Genomic DNA, 16,299 nt, shown 5'->3' on the forward strand with positions numbered 1-16,299 from the left:
CTGAACACGTAGAGTTTTTTTCCCCCTTGTCATTATTCCCTAAATAGTATAAGAACTATATACATAGCATTTACAATGTATTAGACATTATACATAATCTAGTGATGACTTAAAGTATATAGGAAAATGTGTACAGGTTATATGCAAACACTATGCCATTTCGTATAAGGGACTTAAGCATCTGAAGATTTTGGTACCCTGGGGGTCCTGTAATCGATCCCCTGCAGATACCAAAGTACACCAAGGGATGACTGTACACACACACACACACATATATATAATTTTCTTTATTGATTTCAAAGAGAGGAAGAGAGAAATATCAATGACGAGAGAATCATTGGCTGCCTTTTGCACACCCTACACCGGGGATCAAGCCAGCAACCCAGGCATGTGCCCTAACTGGCAATCGAACCATGACCTTCTGGTTCATAGGTCAATACTCAACCACCGAGCCATGCAGGCTGGGCTGTATACACTCTTTTTAATGTAGTTTGCTGTAAAGACACCCCTCTTCTCAGTGCTGGGAGTAAGGCAGCAGTATGCTCCAGGGAGGCAGCATTTCCTATGAAATCTTCACACTCACCAAACAACCCACTGACTAGATGTTACTCCTGGGGTGACAGTGCATTTACTCTGGGGCAAGCTAGATAATGCCTGTTGATCAAGATCTCAATCTACAAACTGTCATCAAAGTACTAGTTGGGGATGAGACTGAGATTTGACAGTATTACTTACAAAAGGGGCACCTTTGCCGAAGAAGAGTGGGAATAATGGGTTTTGCAGGTAGCACATACTAGGCACTAAAAAAAGCTGGTTCTCGGGTGGGAGCACAAAATGGTGGGAAATGCTTAAAATGGTTGCCCTACCCCGCTGAACACCCGCATTCCTCAAGCCCCTGCCCCACGCGAGGGGAGTGGTGAACCACTCCGATGTCTTGAAATACTCAGAGCAAAGTGAAGGCGGGCTAATGCCTCGGTCCAGAACCAGACACTTCCGGGTGAGTGCGACCTCCGACCTCGGCCTGAGGAAGCGCTCCTCCACGTCCAAAGAACTCTACCGCCCTCCTCAGGCTACGCTTGGCCCAGCCCACCCTCCGTAGTTCTTTACGTTTACGCAGATCCCGCCCCGGAAACATCGCGAGGTTTCCCAGTTTCCCCGTACCTTCCCATCATCCCCCTGTGCTCCCGGCCTTTCCCCCTCTGGTTTGGTTCCAGTTAGGGCCGCTCAGGTAGTAGTTTGTAGTTCGAGGTGCAGTTCCGCGAGTGACGCAGGCGCTGCGCGAGCAGCGCGCGCCGACCGCTCAGTCTTCGACCGCCCCACACTCATCGCGCCTCCTCGGGCCCGGAGCTGAGAGCCCGTATCCCCCTCTCTCCCTCTCCCCGTCCTCTCCGCGCGCCCGAGGCGAGGGGCGGGCGCAGGTCACCCAGAGAACCAGTACGTCGGAGTGCGAGACTAACGGTCGCGACCCTCCCAGGTGGGGGGATGGGAGGAGCCTGGGAGCCGGGGCTGAGGCCGGAGGGAGGGACCGGCGCCCGGAGCCGATGGGGATGGGCGGGAGAGCCAGGCGGGAGGGGGGCGTGGGAGTGGAGTGTGGGGGCGGTCCACCCGCCGGGGAAGAAGAGAGGATGGCGGGGACCGCGGAAGGCTGGCATTTGCGGGGAGAGGCGGGTGTGCTGCTCAGTAGGGGCGAGCTTGTCATCTTGTCATTGTCCAACACCCCTGAGCACCCCTCTCTGGGCTCCAGGCCTCCTCAGACCGCGCCATGGGTGACAGTGATGATGAGTACGACCGAAGACGCAGGGACAAGTTCAGGAGGGAGCGCAGCGACTATGACCGTTCGCGGGAAAGAGATGAGAGACGTCGAGGGGACGACTGGAATGACCGGTAAGACACTTTTCCTCAGTTTTGTCCCCCGTCTCCTGCTGCTGCACTCCACCCTCATTGCATTTCCTCGCTTATTTTATTATATAAGGGCAAACTGTGAAGTCGTGCATAGTTGATTGTTTCATGTGGTTCGTTAAACCTATTTGCTATTGGCCAAAGATTATTGAAATATCCACAAGATCAAAGCAATAGAACTAAGAGAGTTTGAGTATGGAAAAGCAGTATTTATAAATGTAATTCAAAAAAGATTGATTCAAACAAAGTATTATGGAATTGGTTTGAGTGGAGAGGTGGTCAGACCAGCACCCTGGCAGAACATGATTAAATTTCTTGTTTTTTGTTTTTTTTATTAAATATATTTTATTGATTTTTTACAGAGAGGAAGGGAGAGAGATAGAGAGCTAGAAACGCCGATGAGAGAGAAACATCGACCAGCTGCGTCTTGCACACCCCCTACTGGGGATATACCCGCAACCAAGGTACATGCCCTTGACCGGAATAGAACCCGGGACCTTTCAGTCCACAGACTGACGCTCTACCACTGAGCCAAACCGGTTTCGGCTCTCTGGGATATTCTTTAGTTAATTATAGTTGGGGTGCTTTCATTAAGAAACATGTGATGTGATTTCAAAAACAATCAAGATGAAGAGAAACTGTGGAAGATTTGTTTTTTAATATAAGAGGTGCCACCAATATCTAATCAGCTGATGGCAGTGGCTCCATTTGCAAACATTACCAGAAAAAAAAGTTTTTGCTGACTTATTGTGATAACAAATCATTCAGTCCATCATCATCATCATCATATCATCATATCATATCATCATAAAGATGGCAAGCGTTGAAGGAACATCTTCACTATGGAGACATCTCTTCACTGTAGAGACTGACACTTTGTTTTTTTTGGTATTTTCTAAGAAAGAGGAAGGGTGTTCTGGATTTTGAAGATGAATAAGATGTAGTTTTTTATTTATTTTAATACAGTATTTAAAAGGTTGATATTTTAGAGAGATAGGAACATTTATGAGAGAGGAACATTATGGCTGCCTCCTGCACACACCCTTCCTGGGGATCCAATCCGGTATCTTTTTGGTTCCTGGGTCACTGCTTAACTGCAGAGACATACTGGTCTATATTGCCCTTAAGGAACTTACTGTCTTGAGGGTGCAAAATGTTCTGGGGCATATGCTACAAATGAGTATGTATGAGAGATCATCATAAAAATGGCAAGCGTTGAAGGAACATCTTTTAAGGGAGAGGAACAGTGGTGGAGGTGGTGTATTGGGGAGAGCTACAGGAAAGTAATGCTTATAGCAAGACATGGGAAGATGAGTGGGAATTCCCCAGACGTATGTGGTGTGAACAGCTTTGAGTCGTGGATTTAATGGGTGCAGAAAAGAGCAGATATTCTAGTTTTTTTCGAGTCGTGGTTCTCAAAATGTTGTCCATAGACCCTAGGGTGTGTGTGAGATTAAATACAACTATTTTTATAGTACTGTAATACTAAATAAGTATTGTCATTTTCACTGTATTGACATTTGCACTGCTGGTGCTATAGTAATGGTAAGACTGCTGGTGCCTTAGCACAAATCAAGGCAGTGGCACCAAACATAAACAAACCAGACCACTTTCACTTAATGTCCTTAAACTTTTATTAAATTGGATTCTTGCAAATACATTTTTTAATACTCATGACAAATGGGAAGTATGCATATAGGAGTAAAGTGGTTATCTTTTTTTTTTTTTTAATCTTTATTGTTCATATTATTACAAATGTTCCTCATTTCTGCCCCCCCCCTCCATTGCTCCCCTCCACCAAGTTCCCACCCCACCCTCTGCCCTTTCCCCATCCCCCATTGTCCTCATCCATAGGTGCACAGTTTATGTTCAGTCTCTTCCCACACCCTCCTTTCCCCTTTTCCCGGAGAATCGTCAGTTCACTCCCCTTCCATACCTCTGATTCTGTTATATTCACCAGTTAATATTGTTCATCAGATTTTTTAAATTCCCTTAGTTTTTAGATTCACTTGTTGATAGTTACATATTTGTTGTTCATAGTTTTTATCTTTACTTACTTTTTCTTCCGAAAGAACCCCCTTCAGCAATTCATATAATTCTGGTTTGGCGATGATGAACTCCTTTAGCTTTTTTTTTTTTTTATTAGTGAAGCTTTTTATCTGGGCTTCGATTCTGAGTGATAGCTTTGCTGGGTAAATTATTTTTGGCTGTAGGTTCTTGCTATTCATCACTTTGAATATTTCTAAAGTGATTATCTTGAGGAAAAGCATTGTGGGGTTAAACTGAGCTGAATAACAGGTCTTTTTTTTTTTTTTTTTTTTTTTTTTTTTTTTTTTAGGTATTTATTTCAGAGAGGAAAAGAGAGGGAAAGAGAGAGAGAAACATCAATGAAGAGAATTATTGTTTCGCTGCCTCCTGCATGCCCCCAACCAGGGCTTGAGTCCACAGCCTAGGCATGTACCCTCGTCTGGAATCAAACCTGGGACCCTTCAGTCCACAGGCCGAATTTCTATCTGCTAAGCCAAATGGGCTAGGGCTTGTTTTTGTTTTTGTTTTTTAGTTTTTTAAGAACCTGAATGAGCCAAGCTGCTTTGTCTCAATGGTTGAGCATCAACCTATGAACCAGGAGATCCCAGTTTGATTCCCGGTCAGGGCACATGTATGGGTTGCAGGCTTAATCCCCATTAGGGGGTGTTTAGGAGGCAGTCGGTCAATGATTCTCTCTCATCATTGATGTTTCTCTCTCTCTTCCTCTCCTTCCTCTCTGAAATCAATAAAAATATATTTTAAAAAAATCTGAATGAAAAGAGTATCAAAATTGGTTATCATATTTGGTGTTTGGCAGAAATTTTATTGAAAACAATTTGTTACTTCAAAGAAAATTGTCACTTTTGTTGACAATGAGGAAGTGTAACTTTCCAGTGAAAACAAGTTTTGGAAAACTTGTATCTACCCATGTGAACTTGACAGCTTCCCTCTATTTAAAGTGTTTTCTGAGGAGATATTGATACTAATGAATTAATATTTTGATATTATCTAAGGAGATGTGTCAAGATCTATTTAAAGATCAAGGTAGAAAAATAGATTTTAATGTAACAAACTACCTCTTGTCAAGTTTTGGGTGGAACCAAATAATATTCCCAATTATCTGAAAAGGCTATTAAAGTATTCCCTTTTTAAAAAAAATAAATATGTTTTTATTGATTTTTTTTTTTTAAAGAGGGTGAGAGGAAATGAGAGAGAAACATGGATCAGCTGCCTGCCATATATACCCTGACGGGATGGAACCCACAGCTATTTGGAAAATGGGAACAATACTTCATTTTTAAAAAAAATTTAAATATATTTTATTGATTTTTTACAGAGAGGAAGAGAGAGGGATAGAGAGTTAGAAACATCGATGAGAGAGAACCATCGATCAGCTGCCTCTTGCACACCCCCTACTGGGGATGTGCCCGCAACCAAGGTTCATGCCCTTGACCGGAATCGAACCTGGGACCTTTCAGTCCGCAGGCCGATGCTCTATCCACTGAGCCAAACCGGTTTCGGCCGATACTCCATTTAGCTGAGCCACCTGAGCAGGGTTTCTTCATATTTTTCAAGCAAACAACATATCACAAAAGATTAAATATAGAAGCAAATATGAGAATCTAGCTGTCTCTGTTAAAGCAGGCCTTGAAAAGATTTTTAATTGTAAAAACTAGGACACTTTTCTCACCAATATTTTTTTGTAAAATAGCCATCTATACTAATAAAAGGGTAATATGCAAATTGACCCTCATACCCTTGCACAAGATGGTCAGCAGGGGAGGTAGTTGTGGGTGATCAGGCCAGCAGGGGAGGGCAGTTAGGGGTGACTGGGCTGGCAGGGAAAGGCATTGGGGGCAACCAGGCCTGCAGGGGAGGGCAATTGGGGGTTACTGGGCCAGCAGCAGAGAGGATTGGGGGTGATTGGGCTGGCAGGGGAGCAGTTAGGCATTGATCAGGCTTGCAGGGGAGTGCTTAGGGGGTGATTAGATTGGCAGGCAGGCAAGTGGTTAGGAGCCAGGAATCCTGTATTATGAGAGGGATGTCCGACTGCTGATTTAGATCGGGCCTAACCCGGCAGACACCTCCGAGGGGTCCCAGATTGGAGAGGGTGCAGGCTTGGCTGAGGGACACCCTCCTAATACATGAATTTCATGCACCAGGCCTCTAGTCCTTTATAATAAAAGCATAATCTGCAAATCGAACGGCAGAACGACCAGGTGCTATGATGCGCACTGACCACCAGGGGGCTGCCCCTTGGTAGTCAGTGCACTCCCACAGAGGGAGTGCCACTCAGCCAAAAGCTGGGCTCAAGGCTGGTGAGCGCAGCACACTGCCACTGCAGACGGGTAGTAAGAAGCAAGGGGTTCTGGACTGCAAGTGGGATGTCTGCCCAGGGGTCCCGGACTGCGAGAGGGCACAGGCCAGGCTGAGGGAGCCCCTGTTCCCCCCAGGACATGCATCTCGTGCACCCGGCCTTTAGTTTGTTAATAAAAATCTGTAACATGTTAATATACAACTTCAAATTAAATAGGTATTTTTCTGTTCTTATTTTGAATACAGTAAGTATTGATAGATTAAATCCACGTAAGCAAAATTTTTTTTGATATTTAATAATTTTTAAGAGTGTGAGGGTGTCCTGAGACCAAGAAGTTTGAAAAACCTGGGCTAAAGCAAAGGACATTTTGTTGTGATGGGGATGGGATACTAGTGACTGGTGGAGAGTCTAGGATGACAGCTAGGAACCAAGGTTTTAAACAACGTTATGTACTGGCATTTAAGCAAGGATATGGCATGATTAGCTTTATATTTGAGAAAGATCACTGACTGTAGAGGAGTGGGGAGAGACCAGAGGCAGGTAAGCCGAACTTATGCTGCACTCAGAAGAGAAATTACCTAGGGGATGACAAGCAAGAGGGCAGCTTTGATAGGCTTTGAGGCATAGGATTAACAAACCAATAAAGTCATGGTGAGGGTGATACTTGATAACTGATACATGGTAATCTTATGTAATAAAAGGCTAACATACCAATTGACCAAATGGTGGAATGACTGGTTGCTATGGCGTGCACTGACCACCAGAGGGCAGACGCTAAGTGCAGGAGCTGCCCCTTGGTGGTCAGTGTGCTCCCACAGGGGCAGTGCTGCTCGGCCAGAAGCCTGGCTCATGGCTGGTGAGCGCAGCGGCAGTGGTAGGAGCCTCTCCCACCTCTGTGGCAGTGCTAAGGGGTCCGACTGATGGCTTATGCCCATTACCCCCCAGGGAGCCAGCCTAAGCTGTCAGTCAGACATCCTCCAAGTGCTTCTGGCCTGCAAGAGGATGCAGGCCGGGCTAGGGCCGCCCCCCCCCCCCCAAGTGTGTGAATTTTGTGCATCGGGCCTCTAATATATTGATAATGCTGAGCATGGGAAACAGGAGGGGGAAATAAGTTTGGTCCCATAATGGTGGAAATAATAGGCTGAATTCTGACATATTGAATTTAAGGTGACAATAGCCATCTTTTAGGGGATTATTATTATTTTTTTTCTTTGAAGTTAAAACTTTTTTTTTTTTTTTTTACTTTTTACATTTTTTAAATTAAATTATTATTTTTGTACATATACCAATACCCCCCCATTCCCGTACATACCCTCCCTCCCCAGAGGTTTGTGTCCATTGGTTGTACTTATATGCATGTATACAAGTCCTTCGGTTGATCTTTTATCTCCCCCAGATCTCTTTTAGGGGATTATTGATATTGGTCTGGCATTCAGGAAGAAGGCCAGGCTGGAAGAAAGAGAATTGAGAGCTATTAGTTTGTGGGTAATAGCTGAAGTGATGGAAGTAGGCAAGAGTCTTTTTCTGTTTAGCAAGTAGTTTTATAATTTTTGGCTTTAGTCTGGTGTCCGACTTTAGTCTGGATTGGAATGGCCTGTTCAGGAGTGTGATCTTGGGATATCCAACTGTGTCTTACTGTCACTTCTTGTCTCCAGAGAGTGGGACCGTGGCCGGGAGCGACGCAGTCGGGGTGAATATCGTGACTATGACAGGAATCGGCGAGAACGCTTCTCTCCTCCCCGCCATGAGCTCAGCCCCCCACAGAAGCGCATGAGGCGAGACTGGTGAGATGGCAACAGTTTCTCTATCTTCCCTCACTTATGCTGAGAACTTTGTCATTTCCTTTTCTCAAACTTCTTGTAAACCCATTTTTATTTTTTTGTCCTTTTTAAACCTTTGGGTGAGAGACCACACTCCATGTCTCTCCGTGTCCCATCCTCCTTTATGTTCCGGAGAGATGATTTGCTCCTCTGTCTGACTTTTGTGTCCCCCACCCTCAGGGATGAGCACAGCTCTGACCCATACCACAGTGGCTATGAGATGCCCTATGCTGGGGGTGGTGGGGGCCCAACTTATGGCCCCCCTCAGCCCTGGGGCCACCCAGATGTCCACATCATGCAGCATCATGTCCTGCCTATCCAGGCCAGGTAAAGACCTGCGGTTCCAGGATTCTTGGGAGAAGGGAATTGTTGGCTTGGGAATGATTTGGGTTGCTGAAGACTGTGTCAGGAAGCGGGTTAGATACCAGAGTGGCTGTGGGGGTAGTAGCAGTTGTGCTGGGGTGAGGTCCATGTGGGCAAAGGAAGGGAGGCAGCTGGCTACCTTGACCTCTCCAGCCTCCAACCTTTTCCCCTAAAACCAAGACTTCCTGACCATCTCCCCACCCTCCAGGCTGGGTAGCATTGCAGAGATTGACTTGGGTGTGCCACCACCGGTAATGAAAACCTTCAAGGAGTTTCTCCTATCGTTGGATGACTCTGTGGATGAGACAGAGGCAGTTAAGCGCTATAATGACTACAAGCTGGATTTTCGGAGGCAGCAGATGCAGGATTTCTTCCTGGCTCATAAGGACGAGGAATGGTGAGTGCCCCACTTTCTTGTGGTCTTTTCCCTGGCATGTTTCCCCTGGTCCTGCCAGTGGAGCTTGCAGCCCTGTCCTTTTCCCATTTTCCCCAATCCAGAACTTCCTGGGATGGGGTGGGGGATGGGAATTACAACAGCCTTGGCTGATGGGTTCTCCTCCTCACTTCAGTGTCTGCCACAGCCCCTATCCATCTCCCTTCCCCACTGTCCTCAGTCAGTGGGACACCTCCAGGCAGCTGCAGAGCCACCCATTCCCTTGGGGCAGCAGACACACTGCTACCCACTTGCTGGATTTGGGTCATTGTCATTCCTGATCGCCGGGACCCTGTGTGGCTGTGGTGTCCTAAAAGCAACGAGTGAATCCAGACAAGAAAAGCAAAGATCTCAGGGTCATTTGACAGAAAAGAATTTTAATTTTTTTCTTTTTGTGGATGTTTTAATTTTAATCAACCATCTTTTCCCCCCTTCCTGCTCCTCCTCCTCATCCTCTTTCTGCTCCTCCTCCTTGAAAAGAGCCAGAACTGGGAACTACACCCGCTCATCGACGGAGCTCGGAGCAAACCCACCTCCACCCCCACCATACCCAGCCCATACATGAGCCCCTGGGCTGAGCTGCACTGCCCCGGCCAGGCAGACAGGCAGGGCACTGCTGTGCACAATGCAGCAGTTTAGCTGAATGTGATTGCTCAGGCAGTTAGTCAGACAGGGCCCCCACCGCGGAGTCCCGCGGGGGTGCGGCATCCGGGCCGGGACACCCCAGCCAGGAGCCAGCCGGTGGCCCACCTGCAGCATGGGCCCTGGGCGCGCTAGTTAAATCTTGAGCTCTGTTTGACCAAGCGGCCAAGGTAAAGATCCTGGAGGTGATGCCTGCAGCTTTTCTTTCCTCTATGCTCAACTGTGGTTCTGTTATGTCTTTCACTGTCCTCCTCTTTCTCTGTCTCACTCTCATGTACTTTTCTCTCCCTATCTCTGTTCTTGCTCCCAGCCTAACACACCTGCCATCCCTCCACCCCCCGGTTTCTCTGTCTGATCTTCAGTTTTTCCCTTTGTTTTTTATATCTGGGACTTTCTTATACTTCTTTTTCTCATACTTCATTTCCTGTTTTTTACCCCAGAGTCTTATTTTATGTTTTCATGCTCTACCCTAACCCTCTACCCTTCTTTTCTTGCTCTCCCTGTGGGCAGTACTCGAGGTTAAAAGGGCACTTCAGTTTTTCCCTTTGGTCTTTCCCTGTGCCTTCACCATCTGCTTATCTTCCCAAGGGGGGAATAATAAAGGTATCCTGCCTTTTTTTGGCTTTTCCTATCTGGTAAATTTCAGGTTTCTCCCTGTCTTCCACCTAGGGATGAAGGGAGTTGGTGGGAACAGTCCTCTTACTGATTCTACTTTGGGGTTGGCAAGGAGAGGGAGGTTCTTTGGGGCCTATTATTTCCTTAGCTTTCCTCTCAGAAGCTTCTGGAAACTACACTTTTTAAATTAGTCTCTCCCAGAGACTTAAGGCAATCGGTCTGCCTCTCTAACCCCGGCCCCTATAATCATTACTCTTCCCAAATCTAGAGCTCTTAGTTTCTGGCTCTCCCCCAAATCCTCTCAGAAAATAACCTCTGGTTTCTTTGGGGGTTTTGGGGGTTTTATTATACCCCTCTCCCCAATCTCTGCTTTTATGATCTTTTATGGGTATGAGAGGATGGGGGCAAAGTTCTGATTTTCGTGGGCCCCTCCCCATGTCCTGGCCCTGGCCTCCAGTGACTATTTTGTCTCTTCCCTTCCCACTTCCTTTGTAGGTTTCGGTCTAAGTACCACCCAGATGAGGTGGGGAAGCGTCGGCAGGAGGCCCGAGGGGCCCTGCAAAACCGACTAAGGGTATTCCTGTCCCTCATGGAGAGTGGCTGGTTTGATAATCTTCTCCTGGACATAGACAAGGCTGATGCCATTGTCAAGATGCTGGATGCAGGTGTGTGGGTTGGTCTGGCAGTGGGTGTCTGGTGGCCAAGATCTTGGTTGGGAAATAGAAGCAGGGTGAAAGCTAGGACCATTGGATTGTGAATTCTGTTCCCTTTGTTGGTAGCTGTGATTAAGATGGAAGGAGGTACAGAGAATGATCTACGCATCCTGGAGCAGGAGGAGGAGGAGGAACAGGCAGGAAAGCCTGGGGAGCCCAGCAAGAAAGAGGAAGGGCGGGCTGGACCAGGCCTGGTGGATGGAGAGCGCAAGGCCAATGAGAAGGAAGACAAGAAAGAAGATGGCAAACAGGTCTGAGTGCTGGGGCCCCTGGGTGCTGCCTGTGAGTGCCGGGGGAAGAGAACGGAACTGTTTCAGTTGTGCTGGGGTCCACTGGAGCTAGAACTAGAGGGCTGTGTATTGGGTGGGGGAGAGGTGAACTTCTAGGCTCAGTTGTTGAGGGTGGGAGGGGTCCTTTGATAAAGATTGTTGGGGAAATGGACATTCCAGTGACTGTCTCTATCTGTAGGTTGAAAATGGCAGTTGTAGTGATGACAAAACTAAGAAATCTGAGGGTGATGGGGACAAGGAAGAGAAGAAAGAAGACTCTGAAAAAGAAGCCAAAAAGGTAGAGGATCTCTTATATGTGGTCAGTGTCAGGACTGGGGTCCTGGTTGTCTGGCTCATCTCTTCTTGCTGTGGCTCCCACAGAGTAGCAAGAAGCGGAATAGGAAGCAGAGTGGTGATGACAGCTTTGACGAAGGCAGTGTGTCGGAGTCGGAGTCAGAGTCAGAGAGTGGCCAAGCTGAGGAGGAGAAGGAGGAGGCTGGTAGGTTTTATTTTCTTCTAGTCCATTCTCTTCCTATGAATGGTGGGGGAGGTGAGAATTTGGTGAAATTGATGGGAGGTTGGTTTTTTGGAGAGAAGGGCTTGGGGGAGGTGGGATGGGAGTTTGATAGCTTCTCCATCTCCTCCAAAATCAACAATAAAAACTCACTAACTCCCACCATTTCCTGCATAGAAGAAGCACTCAAGGAAAAGGAGAAGCCTAAGGAAGAAGAAAGGGAGAAGCCCAAGGATGCTCCTGGGGTGGAATGTAAACCCCGGCCTCTGCATAAGACTTGCTCTCTCTTTATGCGCAACATCGCACCTAACATTTCCCGGGCTGAGATCATTTCTGTGAGTGGGGAAAATGCATTGGGGGCAGGGACCACACCCAAGCTTCATGTTTTGCCTGGGGTTGGGTGGGGGAAGAATTTGGGAGGCAAGGGGGGGTATATTAGGTGGGGAGAAGATAATCTGACACTGCTTCTGATATACATCCCTATTTCTCTAATAGGGAGTCTCTTTTCCCATGGGCCCATGCCTTTCTAGGGCTGGTCCTGGTTGAACCATTTGCCTTTAAGTGCTGTTACTCTGAAGCTCTTTGTTGTTTTTCCCTTGTCTGAGTAAAGACAAAAAGCAGTTCCCTAGGGTCCTGGGGATGGGGGGGGATTGAAGGAAGATGTGACTCCTTAAGTTACTAAAGGGGTTTCTGTTCCTCTGCTTTTCCAGCTTTGTAAAAGATATCCGGGCTTTATGCGTGTGGCATTATCAGAGCCCCAGCCTGAGAGGAGGTGAGGGATGGAGAGAAGTGTGACCCTGGATACTTTGAAGAAAAGGTGCAGGGGGAAGGTTAATGGCCAACATCACCTTCACTCCAGGATTATGTTGACATCTTTGTTCTTGTTTAGGTTTTTCCGTCGTGGCTGGGTGACATTTGACCGCAGTGTTAACATCAAAGAGATCTGTTGGAATTTGCAGAATATCCGAGTGAGTACTGGGAGCAGGACTGCTTTGAGGAAGAAGTGCGGCTCCCTATGCTGCACACCCCGAATGTTTTATTCATTGATTGCTTCTTTCTATCCGCCCTCTATTCTTTCATTCGGCCCCTATTTCATCTATTTAGTCTGCTCACATTAATTGTGTGCTGTTGTCTCTGGGTTGGGCTCTGGGACTGTTTTGGTTAACACATCTGATCCCTGTCCTCAGGGAACTCAGTCTCTAATCACTGGTGCTCTCAATAGGGCCAGTTTTTTGAGTTGCTGCTGCTTGGGCAAGTGTTGATAAGCTTTCTGTTCTTTCCAGCTCCGGGAGTGTGAGCTGAGTCCTGGCGTGAACAGAGACCTGACCCGTCGCGTCCGCAATATCAATGGCATTACTCAACACAAGCAGATAGTGCGCAATGACATTAAGCTGGCAGCCAAGCTGATCCATACTTTGGACGACAGGACCCAGCTCTGGGCCTCTGAGCCTGGGACACCTCCTCTGCCAACAGTCAGTGACTCTCCATAGAACTTTTTCAAAAGCAGCCAATACCCCCTATCTGTGGGCATCTCTGGTCTTCCAGCAGAACAGATTGGTGTTAGTGATTATTTGTGGGCTAATTTGTAGAGCAAATACAGACATGAAGACAAATCCTGAGGCAGCGGTAACAGGCCAAGTGAGCCTTGAATTCTTTCAGCCTCACCTTGCCTTTCAAATTAGGTTCCCAGGCTACCTACCGTAAGGGACGTTCTCTGCCTCACTTGATTTCCTTCTCCCTCCTAACCAGAGCCTGCCCTCTCAGAATCCAATCTTGAAGAATATCACTGACTACCTGATTGAGGAAGTAAGTGCTGAGGAGGAAGAGCTGCTGGGGAGTAGTGGCGGGGCCCCCCCGGAGGAGCCTCCTAAGGAAGGAAACCCAGCAGAGATCAACGTGGAACGAGATGAGAAGCTGATCAAGGTGCCAGTGAGAGCAGAGTGGGATGAGAGCTTGGCTTGGGGTGAAATAGGGTGAGTGTGAACTCATGGTTTTTCATTCCTCTTAGGTTTTGGACAAACTACTCCTCTATCTGCGCATTGTGCATTCCCTGGATTATTATAACACATGCGAGTACCCCAATGAGGATGAAATGCCCAACCGTTGTGGCATTATCCATGTTCGGGGACCTATGCCACCCAACCGCATCAGTCATGGAGAAGGTGAGCTCCCCTTTAGTGCTCCTCTCTCTCTAGTTGCCTGTTTTAGTTCTGCTCTGGAGCAGAGCTGTCACCTTCTCCTCTAATCCCCTCCTTGCTTATTCCTTGCTCTGACTTCCTTCTCCAACCTGCTGTCTGCCTCTTCCCAAACTACAGTTCTAGAATGGCAGAAGACATTTGAGGAGAAGCTGACTCCACTGCTGAGTGTGCGGGAATCACTTTCAGAGGAAGAGGCCCAGAAGATGGGTCGCAAAGATCCTGAGCAGGAAGTGGAAAAATTTGTCACCTCTAACACCCAGGAACTGGGCAAGGATAAGTGGCTATGCCCTCTCAGTGGCAAGAAATTCAAGGTCTGGGATATTAGTTATGGGATAGGTGGAAGGGAAGGGTGATTATTGTGGGGTCTAGGGAATTAGGGAACTGCTTGCTCAGTTCTGACTCTCTCTTCTGCATCCAGGGACCTGAGTTTGTACGCAAACATATCTTCAATAAGCATTCGGAGAAAATTGAGGAAGTGAAGAAAGAGGTAGCATTTTTTAACAACTTTCTCACTGATGCTAAGCGCCCAGCTCTGCCTGAGATCAAGCCAGCTCAGCCACCTGGTCCTGCCCAGAGTAAGATACGATCCATGAGGGTCTGCCACATTCACTCTCCCTTGACTCTAAGGACTCCTTGTTCTTTATCCTGTTGTCCTCTGAAAAAGTTTGTCTTTTCTGGCCATATTCCTAACAGCTAGTTGTGTCCTGTCTATCCCCAAACCTCCTTCCCCAGTAATTCATGTCCCTATCCGTGTTGTACTCCCCCCAGGCCTGACTCCAGGACTCCCCTACCCACACCAGACTCCCCAGAGCCTGATGCCCTATGGCCAGCCCCGGCCCCCTATTTTGGGGTATGGAGGTAAGTATAGGAAGGTCTTGAAAGGGCTTGGTGGTTTTGAGGGGTAGGGAGAAAGCAGCTAAGATATAATTGAGGGCATAGGTTTTCAACTCTACACTGATCTTTTTCATAGCTGGTGCTGTCCGCCCTGCAGTCCCCACAGGAGGGCCTCCATATCCTCATGCCCCTTATGGTGCGGGCCGAGGGAACTATGATGTCTTCCGAGGCCAGGGAGGTTATCCTGGGAAACCTCGAAACAGGTGAGAATGAGATAAGATGTCCAAGTTTTCTGGCCCTCTTCAAACTGGGACCCTCAACTCTCATCCCATTTTACCTCTTTTTTATCTCACAGGATGGTCCGTGGAGATCCACGGGCCATTGTTGAATACCGTGACCTGGATGCTCCAGATGATGTGGATTTCTTTTGAGCCATCAACTTTCCCTCACTCTCAGTACCATCTATACTTGTGACTGCCTTGTCCCATCCAGCTCTCAGAATTTTTTGTACGTCCAGCCCTACTGCCAATAAAAGCACTTCCGCAGTGATTCCTGACCAACTGTTTATTATATACCTCCCCAAATCCTCCCAAGCTTTGGCTGGGGCAATGGTTAAGCTGGGCCTTGCTACTTTATTGATGCCAGAGTTCCCAGGCCTACTGGGACTTCCTGGGGGCCTGGGATGCTGCAGTCTCTAAGCCTCTGCCCTTGAGGGTGTGAGGCCAGAGATAGTCCTGTTTTGGGGATATCAGGCCTGGGTAGGCAGCTGCTTTTCCGAGTTACAGCTGGTCAAACACATGTTGTAGAAGGAGTTGGAGTCAAATGTTGTGCTCACCTCTCGCCAGCCCACCCAACCAGCAATCTGTAGTTCAGTGGGGTTTTTTGGAGCACCCCAGCAGTGAGGGTCCAATACCAGGACGAAAGCTTTGGTGCCTGGCCCCAGACAGACTCCCAGCAAGGCCTTAGACTGCGCATCCGCATCCCCCCCAACCATTACAGGCCCTCCGCCTCCTGCGAAGTGGGAGTGAAGTCTCTCCAGCTCCCCCTGAAGCCCAACTCCACGGGGAATGTGGCAGAGGCGCCCCTGGGGTCCTCTGAAGTACTCTAGGCAGAGGCTGGCCTCTACACAGCCAATCCAGTCCCTGGAGCCCCGGAACCCAGGGGGCTTGTCACCCATGTCCTCCAATGCGGCCTGCACGTCCATCAATCCGGGAACACCCACGGGCCGGCCATGTGGCCACGAGCACAGCGTCTGCAGAGTTCGGTATCCGCAGCCCCAGCCCCGGTCGTCCAGGCCGTCGCAGCCATAGTGATAGTAGAGGTAGTGGCCCGAGAGTATGGCTAGGCGAGCCGGGCCGGGGCCTGGTGGCGCAAGGCCCAGATGCACGTCCTTCAGTGGCTCCAGAGCGGTGGGCAGGAGCGGAGTTACCGAGTAAGGGCAGAAGTTGCTAGTTGCGTCTGGCAGCGTGGAGTGAACTCCGAGGAGAATTCAGGATCTAGCACTTACTCTTGAGTGAGCTGCGGGCAGGACCGGTGCACAAGTTCTGACAATATCGCCAGGCAGTAGGAATCAGCACAGGCCCTGCGGACCAAGTGGCTGTGGCTTCCCACAATGCACCGCTGCTCCGCCCACCGCCCTTCCCTTCTTACTGCG

At 48.2% G+C, this 16,299-nt stretch overlaps 2 protein-coding genes across 10 annotated transcripts; one reads left to right on the forward strand and one right to left on the reverse strand.

Moving 5' to 3' along the window:
* The first annotated feature begins 1,179 nt into the window (after positions 1–1,179).
* SRRT (serrate, RNA effector molecule) lies at positions 1,180–15,194 on the forward strand. Of its 9 annotated transcripts, none has more exons than XM_036410099.2 (20): positions 1,180–1,474; positions 1,745–1,884; positions 7,900–8,028; positions 8,245–8,391; positions 8,636–8,824; positions 10,613–10,782; positions 10,897–11,081; positions 11,299–11,397; positions 11,481–11,598; positions 11,791–11,948; positions 12,324–12,385; positions 12,503–12,581; positions 12,897–13,085; positions 13,363–13,536; positions 13,622–13,775; positions 13,929–14,122; positions 14,230–14,386; positions 14,568–14,669; positions 14,782–14,908; positions 15,057–15,194. In XM_036410099.2, the coding sequence occupies exons 2-20, from the start codon at positions 1,763–1,765 to the stop codon at positions 15,058–15,060; spliced, it is 2,559 nt and encodes an 852-aa protein (XP_036265992.1). In that variant the 5' UTR covers positions 1,180–1,474; positions 1,745–1,762; the 3' UTR covers positions 15,061–15,194. The 9 variants fall into 9 exon arrangements, with proteins under 9 accessions (XP_036265992.1, XP_036265989.1, XP_036265987.1 ...); XM_036410096.2 differs by having other exon boundaries at positions 14,580–14,669; positions 15,001–15,194; XM_036410094.2 differs by having other exon boundaries at positions 11,794–11,948; positions 15,001–15,194.
* UFSP1 (UFM1 specific peptidase 1 (inactive)) lies at positions 15,195–16,254 on the reverse strand. The gene has a single exon (XM_045571146.1). The coding sequence runs from the start codon at positions 15,847–15,849 to the stop codon at positions 15,394–15,396; it is 456 nt and encodes a 151-aa protein (XP_045427102.1). The 5' UTR covers positions 15,850–16,254; the 3' UTR covers positions 15,195–15,393.
* Between the last annotated feature and the right edge of the window lie 45 nt (positions 16,255–16,299).

This window comes from Pipistrellus kuhlii, unplaced genomic scaffold (genome assembly GCF_014108245.1).
Source record: "Pipistrellus kuhlii isolate mPipKuh1 unplaced genomic scaffold, mPipKuh1.p scaffold_m20_p_4, whole genome shotgun sequence".
Classification (NCBI taxonomy): domain Eukaryota; kingdom Metazoa; phylum Chordata; class Mammalia; order Chiroptera; family Vespertilionidae; genus Pipistrellus; species Pipistrellus kuhlii.

Bases quoted from the DNA above. Each gene is read 5' to 3' on its own strand.
- UFSP1 (XM_045571146.1), bottom strand. From the start codon at position 15,849: ATGGACGTGCAGGCCGCATTGGAGGACATGGGTGACAAGCCCCCTGGG.
- SRRT (XM_036410090.2), top strand. From the start codon at position 1,763: ATGGGTGACAGTGATGATGAGTACGACCGAAGACGCAGGGACAAGTTC. The intron at 12,386-12,502 runs GTGAGGGATGGA...GTTCTTGTTTAG, and splicing joins GAGCCCCAGCCTGAGAGGAG to GTTTTTCCGTCGTGGCTGGG. The intron at 13,776-13,928 runs GTGAGCTCCCCT...CCCAAACTACAG, and splicing joins CCGCATCAGTCATGGAGAAG to TTCTAGAATGGCAGAAGACA.